Genomic DNA, 18,921 nt, shown 5'->3' with positions numbered 1-18,921 from the left:
CTGCACAAACATGATGTGACAATAAATTCAAAGCTCATACTCTAAAGAAAGGACACATTTGCGTCTCTGAAAGTAGACACATCTGCCAACAGGCAAATGATAATTCTGTTCTTTTCCTTTGACAAGTTAATTTCAAGATACAATTTCTTCCAGTGTTCAACCTGGTTTTGGAGAAGTATGTCAACAGACAGGTGACAGGGTACAAGGACATCTATGAAAAGTTTTTCCAACAACTTGCAATATTAAGGAATACAACAACCCATCAAGAGATGAATTCATCTTTCTTCTTGCTAACAACCATGAATCACATGTATTGATACATGTTGTTAACATAGTAAGAGAGAATCATGAGAGAGTGGCATCACTCGGCACACATAAGCTCCAGCAATCTGACAGTTCTGTATTGGCCAACTGAAGAAAGCAGAAACTGTTGATCAGAGAAGTTATTTGTGGAACAACCCAGGAATAACAATGCCAAAGTATAATATTCCAAGAATCATCTCGAAGGCATGGCCTTGGGAAGCAGAGGTGCTATGCATATTATACTCCATAGGGAGCATCCCCGGGAATTCTGGTAGGTGTGATGAAATGGAGAAATGTTACCAAAATTACCTACATTTTGTATAGAAACCCCCTTTTTTTGCTTGTCAAAATTTTCGGGACCAAAATGACCTTCAATTTGTGGTGAACCCCTTTTGGGGAGGCTTGTCAAGTTTCTCGGGACCAAAATAACCTTCATTTTTCAGTTAAACCCTTTTTTTTTTGCTCATCAAATTTCCATCAGCACCCCATGTAAAAAAAATATGTTTCCAGGGCCCTGTGTGAGGGTTGACATGATGCTTCCATGCCACAAATGTTGCCTTGATCCCAAGACCCACATATAACTTGAATACTCTTTACTCTAACTTTCACAAAGTTGACTTATGACCTAATTGTTTGTATAGCAATAAATTGGAATATCTATTCTGATACAGTTATTTTGGAGGATGAGCAGTGGGAGCAAATACAATCAAGAATCGCCATCCAAGGCAGGCAGTATCATGCCTATGTCCAATAAGATTCTGCATTCTGTGGTACGACTTGTTCCAATTCACCCTACCAGCAATACAGCAAGCAGTCTCCATTATCCAGTATCCATCACATCTGTTTCGCAACTCCCTTTTCAATCTATTTGCCAACAAACGCAATTTGACATTGAACAGTTAACTGTCAGCCTTATACTTATCCATTTTAGGAGTGATTATCCGTGACATTACCTCATCTTAATGGCACAAGAAGAATCCAGATGGGTGTTTCATAAAGCTATTCGTACAGTTATGCACCACTTTATGCACGACTGGAGTATGTTCTTAGTTGCTAAGTCAGTTACACATGGATATATCATTGAGTACGAGAAAGGGTCACCAGTCATGACAGCAACATTTTATCAGGGGCTAAGTAATTTACACAGGGTTATATCATTGAGTACAAAAAGGGTCACCAGTCCTCCATAAAGTTATTCATGTACCTTACTAACAGCTTTATGAAACATCCACCAGGACAGACTTACAATGAGCTCGATTAGACTCACATAGTTTATAGCTAAAATTAAGTTGAAGAAGTTTGACAATCAAACTCTTGTGAGTTCTGAGATCACCAAACCAATGCATTTTGTAACGCACATGTGCAGCATGCGCACTGGAAAATGATCCTGGTTTGGTTTCAGCATTCAACCTGTCAAATTGGTGGTCATCAGGTGATGATAACGATAATTTCAATCAAGTCTGGTATAGCAGGTACCTGGAATCGATGTCTTCATGGGACGGAGCTGTATCAACCAAAGTACTTGTAGATGTAATACATGATGATAAGAGTCAAGATCATTCCTCCAAAGAGGATGATTTTATCCTGAAAAGTTCTTTTTTCAATGAGTCTCATGACGGTGTTGCTGAGTCCTAACATGTTGGACACGTCCAGCATCTTCTTCTGTGCTCCCTGTTAGAAGGAGAGAAACATTCAAGAGACGATTACTTAACTATCATCTGCCATCTTACAGGTTGGTGGATGATAATATGGAATCCTGGTTCATTGGATCCATCAAAATTACCTTGTTATGAGGTCGTAAACTACTATTTGCAAAGGTTTGGATACTTCATTAAATGTAATGGTAACCCAATAGTAATATACTGTCCATGTGTACAGAATATCAAAGCCAGGATTATCCTTACAATATTCTTTTAAAGGACAAAGAAGCCCTAGGAACAAATAACAGAATAAGATCAACAAAATTTGAGTAAAATTGGAAAACTATAAGACATTTATGAGCATTTGAATTTAGCCTTTATACATACCACTTCTTTCCAACATATTCAATGTTTGTAATTCTTTTCTTTTTTATTAGCATATTTTAGCTAATTTTCAACCTTATCGAAAATGAACATGAAGCATTCTTGGTTTTCCAGTGGAAATATATAAATGAATGAATGAATGAATCCTCTTATCAGCAATGCGACCAAGATTTGAGATGGACATCACAGAAGTACAACTCTCTTCTTTGTGCAGTGAAAATCTATTTTTCCTCATTCTAATGATAGTTTGGGGACACTCAATGGGGTTTTTACCTTTAACATTCCTCTTTGGTCTCTGAGATTAGCAATTGTTGCAGACCCTGTTGCCAGTAGGTTGTCCATCTCTCTATTGCTGTTGTGTAGTGATGTATTATGCTGCAGATCATGGTCTATCATTATTGAAGTGTTATCATCCTATGGAATTGGAATATCAGAATATTATATATCTGTTCAATCGCAATTCGTACAGCACAGAAGCCGCGGAAGCAGTTTTTTCCAAAACGTAAAAATAACCCTTTGGGTGGGGGCCCCCGGACAGTTCTCCCTGCAGCGGAGCCGTTTTTGGTACATCGATGGTATTTGGATCTGTGGCGGTGTTTTCTGAATCAATTATTAATTGCGCAAAACTGATGCGTTTTCAGGATTTTTAGTAAATGTAAAGATGAAAGATCAGACATTTTTCTTTCTAGAAATAAAGGTTTCGCTTATAAAATCAACATAATAGTTAAGAAATTTACGAGGAAAAAGTTAAGTTATTTTGTCAAATCTTCGCTTACCCCCAAGTCAATAGGCACTGTGTACAAAAATGTGCAAGGGTAATCAGCACGCGTGGACAGGTTTGGTTCGATCAATACCGCTTTGTTATCTGCTCTCGTGTTTTTTCATTGCCTATTATCACGCTACTCATGACTTTTGGCTTTTGGGCTTCAAGACGATGGCGTCACTGTTTCACTAAAAATCGCATTTCGTATCTTCTTTTCATAAATTATAGTTTTCTTTACTGTCTATTTTTCCACGCAGCACTGTTGTAATAAAACAAATTTAGTTCCTGAAGATTGTGTGTTGCAATTTAAAAGAGTGAAGCTGGTAAATGTGACTCGAATAGTGGATCTGAAATCATTCCTCACAACACTCTCCTTGTCTCATTCTACGTTTCATTTTTCTATCTCCCATTTCCCTCCAAAATAACCATGCTACCGATTACCATTCATCACAATGAGAGAAAGTAAAAGATTTTTTATCTAATGAAATCGTAGCATCCGCAATCAACAGTGTTTTATTTTGTTCTTCCATTTTATTCATTTTTTAACCGTTCTGGTTTTTTTTTCACAACCGAAAACAAAAGTAATAAGTAAATAATGAAATATTTGTATCCCATTTTGCCTCTTTTCAACCGTTCAGTTTAGTAGTACAGAGGCGTTGGAGTTGGCAGGAGTCATCAGTCCACCCCCCCCATTCAGCAAATGTATACAAAAATGTGAAGTCCATAAATTTGTGATTTTGGGGGGGCCGGATCGATCCCACATTCAGCTCAACCCCTCGTCTATCAAAAACGCTCAGCGGCCCTGTTATTCATACATCTTTTTCAAATTTTTTGGTGTTGATGCTAACCAGTGTAAGTGCCCCAAAAGTATGTTTGCAGTAAAGAAAAATATTAGGTCTATCTGTTTTCTTTATATGGATCCTTTTCTTCTACGCTATTCGCCGGAAAAACAAGACAAAAAAAGAAGAAAGAAATTGGCAGAGAAGTAGGAAAATAAATAACATTTTTTTAGGGGGAGGGGGTAGGTCACACATGAATAAAAGAATCAAGGTCTGTAGGATTGAGAGGGGTTTATCGGCACACGCCAAACAAACATTTTTTTTGAAGGGGTGCCTTAACGTAATTTCTCATCCTATATCATTCTATTTGCTCCTTTTCAGGCGAGGAAACTTATAGTTCATTATTGGTTTTATCCTTTGAAGTGATTATGTTTCCGTCAACTTTTCAATGCAAAAGTTTTCATCTGAGAGAGAAAAGGAGAATAAGATGAAGAGCTTCTTAAACCTAACCTATTATACATTCATTCTGTAAAATGACATGAATTAAAAATGGTGATTTTTTTTAGACGATATCGCCCCCCGCCCCACAGCTCAATCCCTCCACCATAAAAAAATTTATGTCCCTGATCATTTTGGTTTGGATGCTAACCATGGTAAGCACCCCAAATGCGTTTTTTTTGTCGTAACGAGGTAAAAACTGGCCAGGTCGGTCTTCATTCTTATCTTGACCATCTGTATCCTGCTCTTTTCATTGACATTCTTTTGTTCGGGTAGTGCTGATATTAAGAACTACGTGGACGTTTCCATTTTGAAAAGTGCATAAGATCAATGGTGAGCTAAACTGCTTTCTTTTCTCTTTATTTTTTAGAATAGTAGACAAAATAATAACAATATAAGAAGATGGATGATGGGGAGGGAAAAAGTTCAAAAGTGCACCGAGATCAGCTCAAAGTACCACGACAAGCTTGTCGTTTTTCTGAAAAAACAATCAATGAAACCAAGGAGATATCATTCTAGAGTGATATCTCCTTGATGAAACAAATAAGACAAAAATGGTGAATAAACGCATAGCTTATTATATGACGATCTTGCAGAAAAAAATATTAGCGTATCTATCAAAGAACAAATCATGTGATCAGGCCTTGTGCGCGCGCATACGTGCTTGTCACAGAATTTATCCTCCCTGTCTGACTCCAACGGCAAAAATCGGGTAAAGTTGAAATGATTTCCTATTTTCGCGATTTTTTTTTCCATGTAGCTATAAAATTTGTTCATTCTGTTATCGAAATTGGTTTATAATGGAAATAGTGGCAGAGGTTTTAGTACATAACAATTACGAAAAAGCTGAAAAACTTCATCGAATCAAACCAAACAAATCTCGGCTTATGTAGAAGCCCATCATAGCTGACTCGCTGGGCTTCTGTCGAAGCCCATCGCACCCAAAGGGATAATCATATGATTGTAATTTTTTGCATGGTCAGCCCCCCTACTTTGAAGCCCCCCCAGCAGAAATATTTTTCATTGTAATTACACTCACAGCAGAAATTCAAGTCAAGCCGCTGAAATGCAGACATTTTAGTAGCTTATAACTTTTGTTCACTATGTTCATGATAAGATATTTCATTAAAAAAGGATGAATCTATTTACCATAAGTGCATGATTCTCTCTATAATTTGGCATTATCCAATGCAACTAATAAAGAAACATCCATTCAAACTAAAGCAAGTTACATGAATGAATTAAATCAATGGGAGCATAAGCACAAATAAAGCATGTTGAATATAGACCTTATGCCTATGACATCAAAATCTCATAGCGCTGTCCTTCAGAGGATGTAGGAATACACGTAAATGGAGTTGTCATGGATATGCCAGCTGCAGATCATCAACGAACGCAAGGCAATGTCTTTAGGCTCTAAGGCGTTGCGATGACATCAATGCATAGGTTCTATCAGAAGTTTTTTTTTCTGAATTTACCCTAATTCAAATCAGCACAACCCTGCTAAATCCATGTAAATGATGTTTGTTCAGCAGTAATCTATACACTTTCAAATTCTGTCTCGTGCTTTGCACTTCCCATAGAACCCGGTCTACATGAAGACCTCATCTCAAAATGGGTTAAGAAAGACGAAGTGATGAACAAGTGTAATATTAACTTCTTACATTCACTTGGGAAGCAGTACCGATATGTTACCATGGTGCTGTTTACACGCACAAACATTATTTTGAACAATGAAAAAAATGTGCCAAGGGATGCGCATGTGTAATGCAATATATTTGAGTGCCTGATGACACAACATTTGCTCCAATGACAACTGGTTCGGGCTGTATTTCTTCTCAGATATTGGGTTAGGGTTAAAGGTAGCAATAGGGTTTTATGTTAGGTTTAGGGTGTGTAGAGTAGGGCATAGTGTTAAATACATTGTTGAAGTTTGTCATTCCATTAGAGTGTGGAATTTACAGCAGAGCAACTGTCGCAGGAGCAAACGTCTTGGAACCAAGTGCCTACCCTTCCCTCAACCCTTCTTCCTGGGCCTTGTCAACTCAGCAGTAATGACTTACGTTGGCAGTGAATCGACGTGTGAGAAGGTCTTCTCTATCCCTTTCCTCTTGTTCTCTTTGATGTCGTCTGTGCTTTATCTGACGGAGGGCAGCATTCAGGTGCTGACAATCATACTTTAGCTGGTCAACTTTTCTGTTTGAAAAACATTTTCAGAATCAAATTATACAATACAAATACCTCCTCTGAAAAAGTGCTTATTAGTAGAAACCTTTTTTTTATTTTTCTTATTTAATTACCACCCCTGGGATGGAACAACCTATCAGCAAAAGCTATTTATCGTAGCCTGCATTTGACCAGGTCAATGAAATTATCTCCAGCAACTTGCTTGAATTGAAAACATGCATTGTACATAGGCCTAATCATACATAAGCCAGATTTAAAAATACAATTCAAGTTACGGATGTTGCTGTGGGAATTAAATTTCGTACACTATATGTATCAACTCACAGTAATGTTTAACAAGGATACTGGTAAGCTAAGTACCCTCAATAAACACACTCTATCATAACCCTATCCAAAAACCAAAGCCTTCTGAGAGATTAAGACAGAAGCCATTGTCACAGGAGCAACTGATGTGTCCCTGGTTTTTCTCACGAGTTTACTCAATCTATCCTTTAAAGCATTCACACAGAGAGTAATTGTTGACCCCAGCATTGTGAAAAGCACTCGACATTCATGTCACTGTAATTAAATACCCAGCTACTCGCTGTCACAGCAAAAGCACCTAAGACTGGTATTTTTGGCTAACTCGAGCAAGACAATGACTTAATAAAAAAGAGGCAATGTGTGAAACATACATCACATTACATATATATAATATTATTTGTCACAATTGTTTCTTTCCATCCTGGGTGATTGGCAACACCTATTTATAAGCACACAAGTGGTATGGGTAACTTTCTTCAGTAATGTTGATAATACCATTTTATGGTAAACTTGCCTTTGAACTTGTGCACATCACATCAAAGCAAAATATTACTTCACTACCAAAGCTAATATAGACAGTTAAAAACGAATACAAAAAGCAAAGAGATACTCACAGTTTTGCATTTTGCCGCCTTGATACTGGTTCTTTGTTAACAAGAATGTCCAATGTCTCACAATTAGACGCTAGCTTATCCAACCTTGCGTTGATCTCATTCTCAACCACTGGAAAATAAATGATTGATATTCAACTTTTCTTTACACATTATATTAACTTATCAAAAAGCCACATTTCTCACAAAGTTCATAACCATTATACGAGGGGAGACTAAAAAGTTATGATCCTCGTGCAGAAAGGATGAAGATGCGAAGACCAAATTAGGTCCATGAAATCTTTCTTAATCATACCCACAAAATTTCTTGGTCACAGCAATATTTAGTCTGACTTTACAACTCCCTATATCATAGTGTCTAATGAAAAACTGATAAACTTGAGTTGGCCTTCTTTGGGGTTGATGACATGGGATGCTTCCACTGTTTTGACTGTTCCTTGGTCTCAGGCTGGTAGTGATAAACCAAAGTCTCATCCATAGTCACAACTCATTCCAAGAAATTGGATGGGTTACCTGCAAAGGGTGCCAAGTCTCAGCTGGGGTCATGCCTTTCAGCTGCAGAAACTTGATGACAACTCGATACTCAGGTTTGTCCATTTTTCACGAGACACATGATACAGAAAAGTAAGAAACCTGAAAATAAGACTATTTACTACTGTGACGAAAGATTTTATGGCCCAAATTTGGTTTCCATCTCCCTATCTAATATAGGCTCAAATTCAAAACTTTTCAGTCACCCCTCATATCATCTTAAAGCACCGAAATGGTCTCTAATAAAATTACATAAAAGTCATTCAATTTGACTATAGGCCAATAAATAAAAACAAGACATCACCAAAGATTGCTATTATTTTCAGTCAACACAGTGGCATTTTTTAAAGCAGATACAGACATTGCTTCCTCCTTTCTTTGGTAAAGTACTTGGGAGAAAAAACAAACATCCTGATGAAAGACTTTTCTGACTGAAATGCTCATTTAAGATTTACATATTCTGAGTTATCTCCTTTTTAAAACAGCCATTAAATTTCTATTTCATGGTCAGATTTCTTTCACACTTTAACCATTCGGCTTTCCTTTATTTTACACACAATACCATCGTATTTTGGATTTCCCTTTGATAATTGATCTTCAAAATCAACTTACAATGCGCATCCTCTCTCCTTGCTTGTTCCACACGACTCAAACCATTCTGCACATCTAATACGATTCTAAAACATAAATATAAACAAATTTAATAAATCAGTAAATTGATGAAGTGATAAATACATCCATCGATTTAACAACAAGTAGAATGCCTCTGGCAGTCTCACCTGCATCACGCGATTCAATATTGAAAAATGGAAAACTACTATAACTCGCACAAGATGTTCAGTGATACTTGGTTACTCTGATTTCCACGTTTTATGAACTAGAACAATACACTTACAGAAATATGATGGTAATTCAACAAATACCCCCAACATGGCCAAAGTTCATTGACCTTACATGACCTTTGACCTTGATCATGTGACCTGAAACTCGTACAGGATGTTCAGTGATACTTGATCACTCTTTTGTCCAAGATCTAGATCTCTCTCTCGCAGTAGGCCTACTCTTTCAGATCTAAATTACCGGTGATGTGTGTAGACTATTCACTAGTTGCTTTGTAGCTATTATTACTATTTTTGCCTTCCCCAGGTGCCCATTTCTCAACACTGTCATAAGTCTAACTTCTTGACTAAATCGGAGATAGTGAGCTACTTGTCCGCTATCCGTTTCACGAAGCCCTCTTTGCCAAGATCAGTGACAACAACCTCACTAAATATTTATGACACTTCCGAACCTGTCATAACCTTTTTCTAATGACGTACATGTAGTGGCATCACGTTGGTAGACTATGACATGCAAAAGTGCCTCGAAATTTGAAAATTTTAATCTTACGTAATCAATCATAGAAGTTAAAATTATATTGCAAAACAAGTGGGATAAATTATTAAAAAATAATTGTATGGCATAGAAACCATAAAAACTGTTGGTAAAACACCTAAAAACCATTCATTTTGAAATAGTAAAACAATTACATTGACAAAGATTGAAAGATCCATGACTGGATGCATATTCGCTGTTTTCAGACCCTTATTACCATTCTGATAAATTCTATCTCTAATATATGCATAGAATTTGTCGAATTTTATGTTTCTACATTACACTATACTTTGATGTTTTGAATCATATAAAAAACATATAATTATCATCCTTCTATATATAAAAAACTTAAATGGTCTACTTCGGTAAACTATTAAAATTTGATATCCCGGGGGTACCCATCTCACATTCACAAGTGATTTTTAGTCATGAAATGAATTATTCATAATTTCATTTTCTAACCAACTGAATTCTCAATTCTTCATAGTTTAAGTATTTGTGGTGCATATTTTGCCTCTGCTATATTTGGATTAGATGTATCTCCAAATTCATCACAATATTTGCAGTTTAATAATAAGTGAGGGACATCATCGACTGTCTCATTTGTATGCCACTGAGTTGTGCATATCACTGTTTTGTGAAAATAAGGGAAACTTTAAAATGTCACAACTTCCTTATTTTACATCCAATTTTGATAAAATTTTCAGTGTTATGCTAGTTTGATTTTTCTCTATTTATTCAAATCAACATTTTTCATGGAGTGGACTTGACCTCAACTTTAAGGATCTTCCAACGGATCGGACGGAGTATCTTGGCTGAGTTTGGAGGTAAGCGTTAAAAAATGATTTTTATAAATAATTTCGACTATATTTTTAAAATCAAGTTAGTTGATAAGATTGAAATTTATGTACTAAGTGAATAAATGTAGATAGTTTTGGCGTGTTTTATTCCCTCACACTCGTGTGACGAATGAAAATGTCAAAATTCATATTCAAATGACATATGTTGTTCAAGGTTAGTATAGCTAACCTCGCATGCTTGTGTGACTTTGAGTGATCTGGAACAGGCACTCAGTCTAACCGACTGAGCCAAGGCAAGCCTAGTAAGGGTAAGACTAGCTGCCTCCCTTCTGTTCTTTGCCAACGTTACGCGACACACGCGTCTGTATTGTTGGTGAAGAACAATAGGAAACAAGATGACGGCATAAACATCGGGCAAGTCTCTTCCGTCTTGTCATGATATTTTTCTAATTTTGATGAATTCTTGTTTAAAAATAAAATAGATGGTGCAGAAATGTCGGAAATGAAGTTGCATCCCATGTACATGATTTAGGGCTATATCTTTTAGAAGGAAAGTAGAAATCTCGAGGGCGAAAGTTTCAGGTTTTGGCGGCCTACACGCACGTGAGTGGATACGAATACCTGGCTTCATTAATGAGAGTAAGCATATGTCAGTAAGTCTAAGCCGTCTGGCCTGGCTACGTCTTGTCACTTGTTCACTGTTACCAACCCTGCCTGTGGGGAATCTAGATGTAGGACTATGGTATGCCAATGTTGTACAGAGCACACACTTTAAAAAATTATTAAAATATCACTTTTGTGACCAAAATTACTAATTTCCATACAGTTGCAATTTATTTTTCACTAGTAACTAAAGAATAATTTTTTCATTTACCAGTACGCTCAAAATCTTAAATTTTGGGCATATATTTGTATGCGCCCTCTATTGGTGGAAAGTAATATGGCAAGAAAATTTTCATTTTTTGATCTCTATTTTTAATTTAGAAAAAAATGATTTAAAGAATCAAATTTTAATAAGAGCCAAGTCGTATGAATAATAGGTGTATTGGAAACTGTCAGTGTAAAAAAATCAAGCATTTGCCCCAAAGAAAAAGAGAAAATAAGCCAAACATTGCCACCCTTATTTTGCCACACATGGAGATATATCTGAGAACAAGGTTATATTATAATTTATAACCTTGTTCATTGAATGAGTGCGTCTTTTGTCTACTCTTTCTACGTACCGATATTATCAATTTCAAGGGATTCTAGTTAGGAAGCCCTTCGTGAAACAGGTTTAGTAAGATTGGAACTAACCCCGTGGTTGGTGAATAAAGATATGACTAGATCTATTAAAATTGTCCGGGTGTTGTCGAAATTTTTTTTTTAAATAGGGTAGGTCCTAGGCCGTAACACCATTATTTACACGTGGGACTGTTCATCATACTTCCACTTCCAGATGTTCGAACACCAATCGAAAAATCACTTTTTATACTCGTATTATCCCACATAAAATTTTAGGTCATATATATCTAGTCTCGATGCAATTAACTCACTTATTTGTTTCATGGTAAAGTTTCTCCATTTTCTACTTATTTTATCCTTGCGAGTGCCTTGTCAGCTCCGAGTCCGATTAATTGTCCACCGTGGCTCGATTGTTTATTAACGGAAGTACACGTTGTATAAAAATACCGGTAGACCGTACCCGGCCGGCCGTATGTACGATTTGAGGTCGGGGCCGAGACGCCGAGATACCGAGCTAGCGGGGTAGTAGTTATAGGGGTGGAGTCACCCAAGGGTTCATTACCTTCCTGCCTGTGGGGAATCTACAGGTAGCACTATGGTATACTAATGCTGTACACAATACACAATTTAAAAAAATCATTAAAATATCACTTTTGTGACCAAAAATACTAATTTCTCTACAGTTTCAATTTATTTTCCATATTCACCAGAGCGCTCTAAGTAAAACTTGAATTTTGGGCATATTTTTGTCCGTACGCCCTTTATTGGTGGAAAGTAGATATGGCACAACAATTGAGAAAAAATAATTTAAACTGAAGCCAAATTATATGATGAATAGCTGTAATGGAACCTGACAGTGTCAAAAAAATCAGGCATTTGTCCCAAAGAAAAAGAGAAAATATTATAGGTGAAACTTTTAATTGTAAAATTGCCTGGATTTTAATCAGTAATCTTAGAATAGGAGTCTAAATTTGTGATCTTGTGAAAGCGAAACCCCGCCCCTAACAGTTAGAAGGTCTACTCCGACTCTAGACAGGAATAACTGTCGTTTCTGGGGATTTTTTCAACCATTTAGGGTGGCTTGTCCTTTAACTATACAAACCACCCTAAAAAAAGTTGGTCCTTTTTGTCAAACATGTAAAAAAAATGAAATATTGTATAATTAAGAAAATAAAACACAAGAAATAGTGAGTGAAGGACATCATCGACAATCTCATTTGCACGTTAACAGAGGCCAACTTTGGTTAAACGGTGGTGAACGGTAGCGAGCGGTGATGATTTTTTCTCTCCGCTCCACGACCGCTCCAACAACGCTCGGGCGGTGTGACCAGGCCTTTAAAAATTCAATTGATTTAAGGGCAATCTTATAAAGTAGCTTAAACTCCTATTATAGAATTCTTTGTCCTCCTAAATTTCGCAGGAATACTCCTTTTCAAATTATCCACTGCACGACGATCTAGTCTTATCCAAGTGCCTTAAGGGTACATTTGGCAGAATTATTACTTTAACAAAAATATAAATATTCTCTATAATTGCTGTTATTCATTATTGTAACTGTCATTGTTATTTGTTGAATAAATAAATTATGTATAGATGCAATGAAATGAATCCATGACAGAATGGTGGAATTCTTTTAAATATATAGTAATCATCATGCAATTTTTCTGAGTTGTCCCTACAATAATGAGATTGAATATTTAGATTATGCATTTTGTAAACAGGCGGTATATCTTTAGTGGGGGTAGCACAGGCGTATCCAGGGGTATATATAGGGGTAGAACAAGATAACATAAAGGCGACCTATCAAACAATTTTTTTATAACCTCTCGAGTCTCTATTCGAATCTTTTTCCTCCCCCTTTCTCTCTCTCTCTCTTTCTCTCTCTCTCTTTTATTTCAAATCATTTTTACTACTAAAATCATTGTGGGTATACGGGACTAGCACCCCACGCTCCCGAGCTGTAATGTTGTCCATCTTTGCGGAGGGGGGGGGGGTTCAATTCTTTGTAGAACTGCATTGTCTTCCCATGATAGGAAAGAATAACTACCAGCAGTCTGACTATAGTCTTCTAAAGGCCTATATATACCACATTTGACAGCAAAAGAATTCCATGGAGCTGTGGCGGCAACGGGATTTTTAAAATAAGAGGGCCAGTGCCAAGGCAACCCCCTTTTTTAAGAGAGGGGGGGGGGGAGCAGGAACCACCTTTTTATATTTCGACCTGATAACTGGACATTTTTAGCATCATTGGAACAGGATAAGTCTTTGATTAGACATTAAATTAGTGCGCGAAGCACCAGTATGACAAAACGACGCAGAATTATTTCATGCGCATTCACAATAGATATCACAAACCTCACAAAATAAAACGACACACGCATAATATCAGCGAGCTAATTTACATTGTATTGTGTTTCAAGTAACAAAACACCACTTTTATTGTTGAGCATCCTCGAGAACAACGGAGGAAGGATACATATTATAAGATGATTAATTAATCAAAAAGAAATTTAAGGGGATTTAACGACTACATAAATTCGTTTCTGCAGCATGAAATACCGATCCATTCTTATAATTGCCCCTTAACCTACTGCAGTGATACAAATTATCTTTACCATCTATCTATCTATCTATCTATCTATACATTTATCTATCTATATACATCTATCGATATTATCTACATATCTATCTATCTACTCAGAATAAACAATAAATTTCTTCTAGTAATACTAGCGATACGTGCCTTAAAATTGCTGGCCATTACAATATTGGTGAATGAAATATAATAATGATGATAAGAAACAATTCAAGGCAGTAGACTATAAGGTTGGGTGCATGTGCGCAGGGTCTTATTTCCAATTGGTATAATGCAAATTCGTCCGATTACAATCTCCTCTACTATAATTTTGTCTACCATCAATTTGTTCACTATCCACATGATCTAATTGCAATTTCTTCCACTCGCCATTTCGTCTAATAACAAGTTGTTCCAATTGCCTGTTAGTCCATATACCATTTGGTCTGAACGGGACTTAGTGGTAATTGGGCAGAATGAATGAAAAGAAAATGGGTATTAGACCAACTGGTTATGAGACGAATGGTCATAGACAAAGTGATAATTGGACCAAATGGTTGTTAGACGAAATGTTGATTGACGAAATGGCATCAAACTAAATAAAGATGTGATGAATGGACGAGTTGGCAATAGACGAATTGGCAATTGACCTCCGCGAGCACCCTCATATGTTGGTACAGTAATATGTTTTTGGACATCTTGTCAAGCACAGAAGTAATCTGCCTAGCTCACGTACATTGTACATGAAAAGAAATAAACAACACATTTAAATGAAATATACACTGTAATAAACAATGAGGCAATTTGTTTCCACTTCCTTGATTACAAATACAGCCAAAACAAAGATAAATAAAAGTAAAACTATGATAATGGACTTTCTATTAAAAAGTTGCAACATTTTACAACAGTTGAAGTTCAATCAATCTTTTTATTATTATAATATAATATAAGATTATAAAAAGATGACAATTCCTCAAATAACCCCATTAAGGCCAAATTTTGCTGACCGTAAGTGACCTTTGACCTTAATCACGTGACCTGAAACTAAGGCAGGATCTTCAGTGATCAGTGTTGTAGTCAAGGCTCAAACCTCCAAGGCCAAGGCTTATACCCAGGCTATGGCTTCCATACTAAAGGCCAAAGGCATGGAAACTCAAGGCCAAGGCCTAAAAACCTCAAGGCCAAGGCATTTTAAATGATATATGGAACAATGAGCCAACAATGCTTAGACGGCAGACATGGCACACAGGGCAAACTGTATAAAAGGTGAGAGCATGTGAGCGAGCGAACTGTGCGCGCAAAATTGTTGACTTTTGTACATGTAAAACAAAAACAATTTCATGATATATTTAGACATAATATCAAAATAATAATAAAATTACCTTTGTACATTTAATACATTATTTTTCGAGGCGATTTACATTGCAATTATCATCACCACGGTCATCTGATCCTGACATGCCCATTCTAGATCTCTACTTCTCCACTCCACGTGACAGGGCCGGGAGGCAGAACGTTTTTTTTTTAGCGGAGGGGGGTTCAAAGCCAAAAAGGACATTTATATGTCAAACTTGACAATTTGGTGCAAACAGATACTTCCATAATGAGATTATTAACTGCGTGAGGTAGTTGGGTGCTTTCTAGAAATGAAGTTGAGCAAAGTCTTTTTTAAGCGATTTATGATTGATAATATAGATATTTTGATTTAGGATTTACTTTTCCCCGAGAAAAATCAGTTCTGAAGTTGCAAAACTTGATTTTTGGTCAATTCTGACGCTAATCACTCTTAAAACGGTATCCTTGCGAGATGTTGCCAGCGCGAACCAAGAGCTCAAACTTATGGACATTACGTTTAATAAGACAGGGAAATTAAATATTCCGAGCTGTTTTTGTAATCATAAAAAAGATGTGTATCTAACTAAATAATTAACGCAATTGCGAGCTGAAATTTTTAATAATACTGACCAGAAAAGAAAGCTGTTAAGGACTGCAATTAGTTACTCATAAATAGGATACATGAACTCACCAATCAAAATAATGCGAGCGCAAAGCGCGAGCTCAAAAATTTTGTGATATTACAACCTGAAAACTGGACATTCTAAGCATTTTGTGGAAACTGAAACAGAAGGAGTAACTTACTTAACAATTGATGCGAGTGCAGAACACGAGCCAAAAATTTGTGATATTCCAATCTGAAAACTGGACATTCTAAACATTTTTGTAACCATGAACAGGATTAGTACCGTAGTGCGCTCCAAAATTCTGTGATTTTCGAACCTAAAATGTATTATGTTTTGCTATAATTTTTATAAAAAAGATGTTTTTTTTTTAAAGGGGATATTTCATTTGGAAAAAAAATTAAAGGAGCATTTTTCCCTACATGGAATTTTTTTGGAGGTGGGGCAAGAGAGCACAAAACACAAAACGCAAGTTGAAATTTTCAGATGCTGCTGACCTGAAAATGAAATAATTTTTAGGACTCTTGTCCTTTTTCATGTTTTTTCTGCTTACAACCACTTTAAAATTTCAATGCTCTGTTCCTTTATCTTCTACTCTTATTTTACCTCGAAAACCGGAATAAAGAATACTATAGAATTAAATTTATATTCAAAAGGATATAAAATAAATGGGAAGCAACCCATACCCTTAGTTGGGAGAGGGTAAATCTTAATTATTTCTTGAAGCAGTAAAATAGAGTTCTCTATTGAACCATATTGACACAAAAACAAATATATACGTTGTTTATTTCCTTGAAACTGTAGTGAAATGAAATTCACTGTCAAACCATATGATTACCGGTAAAAAGAAATAAAGATTTTGTTTTTTACTTTGTTTTGTCAATCTGAGACACTAGACCCAAAACAAAATATATAAACGATGTTCTGTCCATCAACATATTAACTGATTTTGCAGTATATTCTGTCTAACCGTGGTCCATGGCCTAACGGGCCAAATGTGTCACCCCCACCTTTCTAACGCTCTCACATGTTTATCCCCCTTCTCCTCCTTCTCTCTCTCTATCTGTCTCTGCCTCCCTCTCTCTTCCCATTCCTTTTTCTCGCCTGTTTAAAAAATATCAGACCCCCACCAAAAAAAGAAATAGAGAGAGAGAGAAGGGTGGGAGAAAGGAAGTTCCACCACAAAGAATAAACTTAGAAAAGGAAAAAAAAGTACAGGAAAAGGAGTAAATGTGATATTATTTTTTAAACATATTGTCCCAATCTGTCATAAAATCAGCCTTTCTCAAAGGGTAAAAAAAAATTGCCCGCTCGCTCACTTCAATCGCTTTCAAATATTTTTTGGCAGAAATTTTGCTCTATATGCCATGCCTGGCCGCTCAAAACTTTTGGCTCATCATGCCATTGACATAGCCCATGTGGATATGACAGAATTGAAGATTGTGTTCAAGTTTACCAAATCCTTTCAAAATATAATTAATACTTATAACATTGTTTTTGACCAAAGAAAATAATATGAGGAAAATCCTAATGGAATAGAAATCAACCTTGTTATCATTCTTCAGAATTAGCTTTGAAATTTAATGTAAAATTGCAGTCAGATCTGTCAGAATTGTTCCTGTCATCAAATCACTATAATCTTTATTATTATTCCTATCATTATTATCAATACAGTGCGTATCAAAAAAAAAGGTTACACTTTGAAAAAGCCCTGGGAATTAAAAAATATACAACATGTGGGTAATTTGTTCACATATAATCTTGGGTTTGGGTCTCATCTATCCAATGAAAGTAAAAGTTTTGACAGAATGTTACACTTGAGTGAGCACTGTCCATTTTTGTAGAAATCTACAAAAATTCGCAGAAATCTGTTTGCGCAGAAATGCTTGTTTTCACGCTGTGTCCAGGAGAAAGGGTGAAATCAAACTTACCCTGCGAAACATTTCTCACACATTTCCCTTGCACTTTTAGTCAAGTGAAATAAAACGGATACGTTCAAACATTATGTAACAGTTTTGCCACCCAAATTGTAATTTCAACACTTAGTAAGCACAACCTTAGCCCTTTTTGTGCCAGCTGGATCTGAGGACATAACTCAATCTGAACAAAAATTGATATCAGACATCTCCAGCATATTTTCACTAAGTTTTTATAATTCAAAGTGGGTTTACATTTCATTTTTCATTTAATACTTGTTTCTCCACACTTTTCCCAATCTTTACAATGATTAACAAAATGAAAATCAAGCCTGAGCCATTTCATATAAATCACAGCTCAGTGTAAAGCAAATATTGTCACGATGGCCCTCGGTGTGTGGGGAAGTGGGGTAGGGCGCAATGCACTCTTCGAAGTGTTTTGGGCAAGGAAACAAGTTGAAAAGGTAAAAGATATCTTCAAATCAATTTCACTAGCTAAATTCCATGTGTTCTTCATGATTATGGTCTACTTTTATTCGCATAACTATTTCAAAGTTCTGCGCAAATCATTTTTCCACTAACTTTTCAAAAGTAATTGGTGCTCACTCAAGCGGAAATATTTTTCGACATTTATATCGTCATTTGCTTAAATGGATCTGTACCAATGTAAAAATGTGGAAAAATCCTCAGGATTACAAATGTATGATTTTACAGGACTTTTTCTAAGTGTAAACTTTTTTTTGATATTGTATTGTCATTATCATCATTAGTCATGATTTCAACACATAAATAATGCTTCTGTTTTCATCACTGCTGTTTTCTTTGTAACATATGATAATTCTTAATGATAGTGATAATTACAATTGATGGCACTGCTAGTACACGTACTACTGCTGCTGCTACTGCTATGGTTGATTGGTAGTATTGTCATTAAAAATACAAACAATGTAAACATTTATACTTACTTGTATAAAAACAAATGAAAGTACAAAACACAAAATGCCTTGTAATTTCAAGGCTTAAAATCCTCAAGGCCAAGGCTTTGAAAAAGTAGGCCTTTAGGCGCCTTAAGGCC

At 36.1% G+C, this 18,921-nt stretch overlaps 1 protein-coding gene across 1 annotated transcript; it reads right to left on the bottom strand.

Moving 5' to 3' along the window:
* Nucleotides 1–652: 652 nt before the first annotated feature.
* LOC121424095 (Golgi SNAP receptor complex member 2-like) lies at nt 653–11,824 on the bottom strand. The gene is made up of 6 exons (XM_041619693.1): nt 11,709–11,824; nt 8,612–8,676; nt 7,472–7,580; nt 6,431–6,563; nt 2,601–2,741; nt 653–1,974 (listed from the first exon to the last, which is right to left on the bottom strand). The coding sequence occupies exons 1-6, from the start codon at nt 11,735–11,737 to the stop codon at nt 1,813–1,815; spliced, it is 639 nt and encodes a 212-aa protein (XP_041475627.1). The 5' UTR covers nt 11,738–11,824; the 3' UTR covers nt 653–1,812.
* Nucleotides 11,825–18,921: the final 7,097 nt, after the last annotated feature.

The sequence above is a fragment of the Lytechinus variegatus genome, chromosome 1 (genome assembly GCF_018143015.1).
Source record: "Lytechinus variegatus isolate NC3 chromosome 1, Lvar_3.0, whole genome shotgun sequence".
In the NCBI taxonomy this organism is placed as follows: Eukaryota; Metazoa; Echinodermata; class Echinoidea; order Temnopleuroida; family Toxopneustidae; genus Lytechinus; species Lytechinus variegatus.
Note: the sequence above shows the minus strand (reverse complement) of the source record. Positions and strands in the feature narration are given on the sequence as shown.

Bases quoted from the DNA above. Each gene is read 5' to 3' on its own strand.
- LOC121424095 (XM_041619693.1), bottom strand. From the start codon at position 11,737: ATGGAGAAACTTTACCATGAAACAAATAA. The intron at 8,677-11,708 runs GTGAGTTAATTG...TTTATGTTTTAG, and splicing joins CTTTACCATGAAACAAATAA to AATCGTATTAGATGTGCAGA. The intron at 1,975-2,600 runs GTAAAAACCCCA...TCCTTCTAACAG, and splicing joins ACCAAAGAGGAATGTTAAAG to GGAGCACAGAAGAAGATGCT.